Source organism: Phaethon lepturus, unplaced genomic scaffold (genome assembly GCF_000687285.1).
Source record: "Phaethon lepturus isolate BGI_N335 unplaced genomic scaffold, ASM68728v1 scaffold32913, whole genome shotgun sequence".
NCBI lineage: Eukaryota > Metazoa > Chordata > Aves > Phaethontiformes > Phaethontidae > Phaethon > Phaethon lepturus.
Genome location: NW_010527514.1, coordinates 371 through 5,946, shown reverse-complemented (window position 1 = coordinate 5,946; position 5,576 = coordinate 371). Strand labels below are relative to the sequence as shown.

Genomic DNA, 5,576 nt, shown 5'->3' with positions numbered 1-5,576 from the left:
CCCCGGGGCAGAACGTGGGGACACCACCATGCTAGGATCACCGAGGCTTTTATGAAGTTGTCCAGAAATAGGACTTTGCATTTTTCATACATACAAAGCCTTTAGAGCCAGGCAGGCCAGAGGAGACGGGATCTTAAAACCCAAGAGCCTAAAGCCAGGTGTGGTCTTAAGGCAAAGCTCCCCAACTCCACAGGACTGCCGAACTCCCACCTTCTTCTCAAGCAGCCTGACAGAGGGGGGGGTGAGCAAAAGGACAAGAGCCCCTGCAAGATGCATGGGGAAGCGCTCCAAGGACACGGCTGGGTGAGAGCAGAGGCTCTTCTGTGCCTCCTGGGCTGCTCTGTGCCCCCAGGCTGTGCTACACCCCAGTGCAGTAGATCCCCCCCAACATGCAAGCCAGGAGCAGGTCCAGCAGGCACTGGTATTTCCAATGAGCTTTAATGGTGACAGAGCACACGGGAGGCAGTGCCACAGTAGGTCCCATGCTGTGCACCGAGCTCCCTCTGCCGCTGTCCCGGAGCCCTTCCGCACAAAGCTCTACGCGCAGAGGTTGCCCACTGCCGGAACGCAGAGTTGTGTCAAGAAACACCTGATGGTGCTCGGGGACCGCTGCTCTCCCCCACAGGGTTTATGGGTGGGAGTGTAAAGGGACAGGAGGTGCAAGCAGCCTGTGGCCACCTCCACAGCAGCCCTGCGACTGCAGTTACTGACCTGTGCAACACTTGGGCATCAAATGTTGTTCTTCAAGGGGTGCCAGGCACCTCTGGGAATGCAGTGCAGCACCCACAGCCCATGGCACAGAGAAGGGAGGGCAGACAGGAGCTGGGAAGAGACTCATCTGCCCCCTCCCTCCCAAAACCAAAACAGCCCCTCCAACACCCACCAGGTCCATGTGTGCAAGATCAGCCTCTAGCACGGCCCCAGGCAGCCCACTAGCAGCATAGCAGGGAAAGACCAGGAGCCAGACTGGTGTCCCCAAAGCGCCCTGCTCCTCCCCATCCCTCACAGGGCCAGGTGGCAGAGGCGCATGGGCTCCATGTTGTCCCTCCCATCACTGAAGCAGGTGCTGAAGAAGGGGCAGTATCTCTCTGCAGAGACCTGGTGGAAGGTGAAGAGGTGGGACATGTCCCTAGCATCAAAAAAGGCGACGGTGCCCTCCTGGCAGTCCAGGAAGACCCCCACTTTCCGGGGGGGGCGGCGGGGAGTCAGGCGTGCCCAGGGGGTGGTGGTGGCCCAGTACTCCGTCCTGTTCCGCAGGCGAAGTGTCCAGTAGCCATTCTCTGGGCACAGCTTGACCTTCGCTGCCCGGTCCACAGCCTCAGCAGCCACCCCAAGGTCCCATTTGGTTTTGCTGCCCACCCAGACCTCCCAGTAGTGCCGGCCGCTGTCAAAGGTCTGCGAGCCCAGGACGTTGACACACTGACGGAAACGCCGGGGGCTGCTGGGGACAGGCTGGGCTCGATCTCTCTCTGTCACTGCTGTCAGGTCTCTGGAGAAGACCAGGTTGGGGTGGGCTGACTCAGGGTCAAAGGTGAGTGGGGCAGGAGCTGTGGAGACATCGAGTACGGCATTTTACCAGTTGCATATTCCCTCTGCAGAGAGTCTCCAGCCCTGCCACCATCCAAAACACTCCACCGCTCACACCAATCCACTCACCAGGGCAGATGGACCGCAGCATCTGTCTCCAGAAGATGTACTGCAAGGGGCCGCTGCAGCTGTCCCTGTAGTGCTCCAGGTCAAAGGCAGGCTGGGTCTCAACACGCAGCGAGGGTCTGGGGCAGAGAGAGCAGCAGTTGGCCCCTCTGCCGTGCCGCTAGCGAGGCACGCGGGAAGAGCATGGCCAGGACTGCAGCACGCCACCGCATGTGATGGATTCGGTAAAGATGGGACGCAAACCTGTCTGGTGGCTGCTTGCTCCCCCCAGAGTGGCACTACCCTCAGCACAGCAAGTGGTTCAGGACAGAGGTGTTGCAGACCAAGACACATTCAGCAGCACCGCTCACACAGCACTGACTCTTGGCCGACCAGCACCCAGCGCACCCAAGCGGGACTCCCGCACCAGTGAACAGGCCAGGCCTGCGGCGCAGGGCTGCACTCCACTCCAGCGCCTGGGCAGGAAGGGGACAGGGACACACTCCCCTCTGGCAGTTCTGTCCCTCAGCTACTCGCAGCCTCAAACATGCACCTTGGGGTCATTTTTTGCAGCCCTGTGAGCCATGGGAAGCTGAGGGCAGGGAGAAGCCAAAGCACCCAAACAAAGGCTGCGGCATCAGCCTTGCTCCTGCCTGTAGCGTGCAGGGCTCCTCCACCTGCTATTCCAGCCCAGCCATCTCAACGTGCGCGCTCCCTGAGGAGAGCATCCTGCATATGCCAGGGCCAGCCCCCACGTGGCACAGCACCAGCAGCTCACTGAGCAATTTGTGATGCTTTTAAAACTTAAGATCCCTCCCCCATGTGGTCCCAGCCAGGGACAGAGATAAGCTCCTGAAAAGGGAATCACCTTCTTTCATGCCAGACACATACCTGATATCCAGGCTCTCCACCTGCAGTGAGGAGCAGAGAGAATTAGCAGTCACTGTCTGTAATTCATGCAGCTGTACAAATAAGCTCCCTGTCCTGCCTCCTGCTGTCACACAGCACAGAGATAGGAAACCAATCTGCCAGGACCCCCACTCTGGGGGAAACTGCCTGGGCACTGTGTCCAAGGCAATTTCACAGGTGTGACAGAGAAGGAAGAAGGTTCCCGAGAGCCACCACATCCGAGAGATCACCATAGCCTTTGTGGCTAAAGCCTCCAGGCTCCAAGGGATTGGGTAGATCATCAGGATGGATGGCAGCGAGAATGACTTTGAGGTACAGCCTAGTGTTGTCATTTAGGACTCTCCCCATCCCAAATTCAGATCCTGAAACACCCCTCAGCCTCCTGCCAGGGTCAGCCAAACACTCTCACCTCCAGCAACGACACCTCGTCCATCTTGCTCAGGGTCTGCTCAATGCGTTCTATGTCCCTCTGCAGCACTGACATCCCCTCCTCCAGCCGGTGGACATCCCCGTGCAGCCGTGCCAGCGACTGCTCTTCCTTTTCACCCAGCTCTGCCAGCACAGCTCTTTCCTCTTCCTCCAAGATCTGATGAAGGCGGGCAAACTCTGCCCGGATCTTGAAGTTCAGCTCCCCAGACACCTTCTGAGCAAAGGGAAAAGGCAGATGATGAGTCTGGCATCTAAAACAAACAAGTAGGTGCACAGGATGGCTGGGCCCATTACTCTGCTTACAAAGTCCTGGAAATTAGAGAGTCTCAGACATACCCATGCCTTTTTTTAATGGAAAACAGGACACAAGGACAACTTTTAAGGCTGCAGAGGCAAGCAAGCCAAGAACAAGCTCCACCAATGGCTCAGTCACCTGGCCTAGAAATCCTTGCACACAGCCACAGTGGGAGCCCACAGCCTTCTCCCAAACCACGAGCAATTTGCTTGTGTGCAAAACTGGAGCTCTTGTGCTTTCCTGGAGCCGCAGACTCAGCTGTTTAGGTTAGTTAGGATTTATTTCCCATTGTGCCAGACCCTGGGTAGAGCTGCCTGACACTGATAACTTGCTCTTTTTCTGCCTGTGTCTCTCAGGGCCCCTATTTGTATGGGAGAGACAGAGGAGCTGCACAAACTAAACTCTGTAGTTAAAGCTGATAAAGTCCCATTCAGCTCTGTTCAGAGGTTATTTTTTCCAGCTGTTAAGTCAGCCAGCCAACCTTGTGCTCGCACTGCCTTCCTGCCTGTTTACAAGAGACAACCCATGACTTCTTATTTTTCCAGTCTTTAAGTTTTTAATCTCCAAGTGCAACCTTAGCCCCCATCATTTTCTTGAGGAGCACCTCCTAAACGCACATCCCTTTCCACCAGCAGAAAACCCATGTCCCCTAGATTACACCTGAAGCTTCATCAGCTCGCACGGCACCCCAGCCTCCCTTTGCTCTAGCAAGTGCTTGTGCTGACACACCAGAACTGCAAAGGACACGCACAGCCTCCCTCCTGTTAAGACCAGCAATTTGCTCCTTTGCTCTTGAAGCACCTCTTAGTCAGCTCTTTCACTCCAATGGGATGTCAGCCGCAGGCATGTATTTGCTAACACTTCTTCAGTAACCTCAAAGGTCTAGTCCAAATCTGGCAGTAGGATAGAGGTATGAAACACAGCACAGGCAGGAGGGATCAGAGGCTCTGGTCAGAAGACAGACTCCCATCAGTTTTAACTCACCTCTGAACTACTTGTGTTTTCCTTAAACCCTCCTTCCTTGGCATTTAATACTTTTATATCACCCAAGAAGAAAGCGCAGTCAGCCTGTGGCTGTTCTTGCTCCGTTGATCAGTGATGCGGAGGCAGCCTCATGCCACTCAAGCATAGAGAGAGCACTCAGGCTCCTCACATCATCTCAGAGCTTCGCAGTGAATCTAAAGAAGGTCCTTGCGACAAGGCCACTGCTCTCTGCAGCATCAACATTGCTGCAGACCCAGCTCCTTCAGCTTTGCTGCCATCCCTTCAGACACACAAGAGGATTTTAGAGCTTCCAAGAATTAACCCTCTCCCAAAGTGGCAGCACTGCAGGGCCAGAACAGGCTACTCGGCCGACAGCTCTCACCACTCACCCTTGTTTCAGCTCTACTGTGCCAACACACCTTGTAAATGCTGCATTAATGAGTGCTTAATGCCTCTTCCCAAAGCCTCCACTGAATATTGCGTAGTGATGGGCTTTGGCCTACGTGCAGGGGAGGTTGTTCAGATCCCATAGTTATTCATCTAGGTTTTTACTGGAAGCTGAGCTAAACCTCAGCTGAAGTGATATACAGATCCTCCATGAACATTAACGCAGAGGCTGTACAAAAAGCAGCTATCACAGGGCATTACCATCAGTCCACAGATATCTTCCTGCATCACACGCTTCCTCTGCAAGAAGTTCTCCATCTCCTTCTGACGAGCTTGCAAAGCATCTTCCAGGTGCTTCTGCAGGAATGAGGAAAAGAAGGTGAGGAGACTGTTTCACTACTCTGCTGTGACTCAGGAGCAATCCCAATTCCTGAGGCCAGCATTAGAGGGAAGTTGCAACAGGATTTCTTATAAAGGCAGTAAGGAGAAGAAAGTACCTGGTGTACAGGCTTGAAAACTACCTGTGTGTGCACATACTGAAACAAATTTATTTTTAAGACTCAGAGCTCCAGCCTGGGCTATTTGCTTGCAGAAAATTTAAAATCTGTGTGCTGTGAACGGACTTGTGCAGGGGCTGGCCCCTCAAGTGGCACGCCCGGCACAGGCGGCACGCCCGGCACAGGCGGCCCTCACCCCTGGCTGCGTGGTCCCTACGAGAGAAACAACCAGGCTGCGATGGAAATTGGGCACAGCAGCGAGGGAAACAAACGCAAGAAAAGAAAGTGTCCAAAAGATAGACAGCTGGAAGGAGATAGGAAAAGGGAATGAATCTGGAAGAGAAACAGCTGCCACTGTGCTTGGGCCAGGTGAAGCACACACAGGGCAGGGGAGCCGACTGTGGGAGGAGGGGGTGGTGGGCTCTGGCTGCCCGCACAGGGCT

At 54.9% G+C, this 5,576-nt stretch overlaps 1 protein-coding gene across 1 annotated transcript in view; it reads right to left on the bottom strand.

The window, feature by feature from the left end:
- Window positions 1–1,002: 1,002 nt before the first annotated feature.
- The window catches only part of LOC104617959 (zinc-binding protein A33-like), a 4,888-nt gene continuing 314 nt past the window's right edge, over window positions 1,003–5,576 (bottom strand). The window contains exons 2-6 of the mRNA XM_010283412.1: window positions 4,898–4,993; window positions 2,951–3,184; window positions 2,524–2,543; window positions 1,657–1,772; window positions 1,003–1,547 (exon numbers count right to left, since the gene is read on the bottom strand). Coding sequence (XP_010281714.1) covers window positions 1,003–1,547; window positions 1,657–1,772; window positions 2,524–2,543; window positions 2,951–3,184; window positions 4,898–4,993 — 1,011 coding nt within the window. The remainder of the gene's footprint in view (window positions 1,548–1,656; window positions 1,773–2,523; window positions 2,544–2,950; window positions 3,185–4,897; window positions 4,994–5,576) is intronic.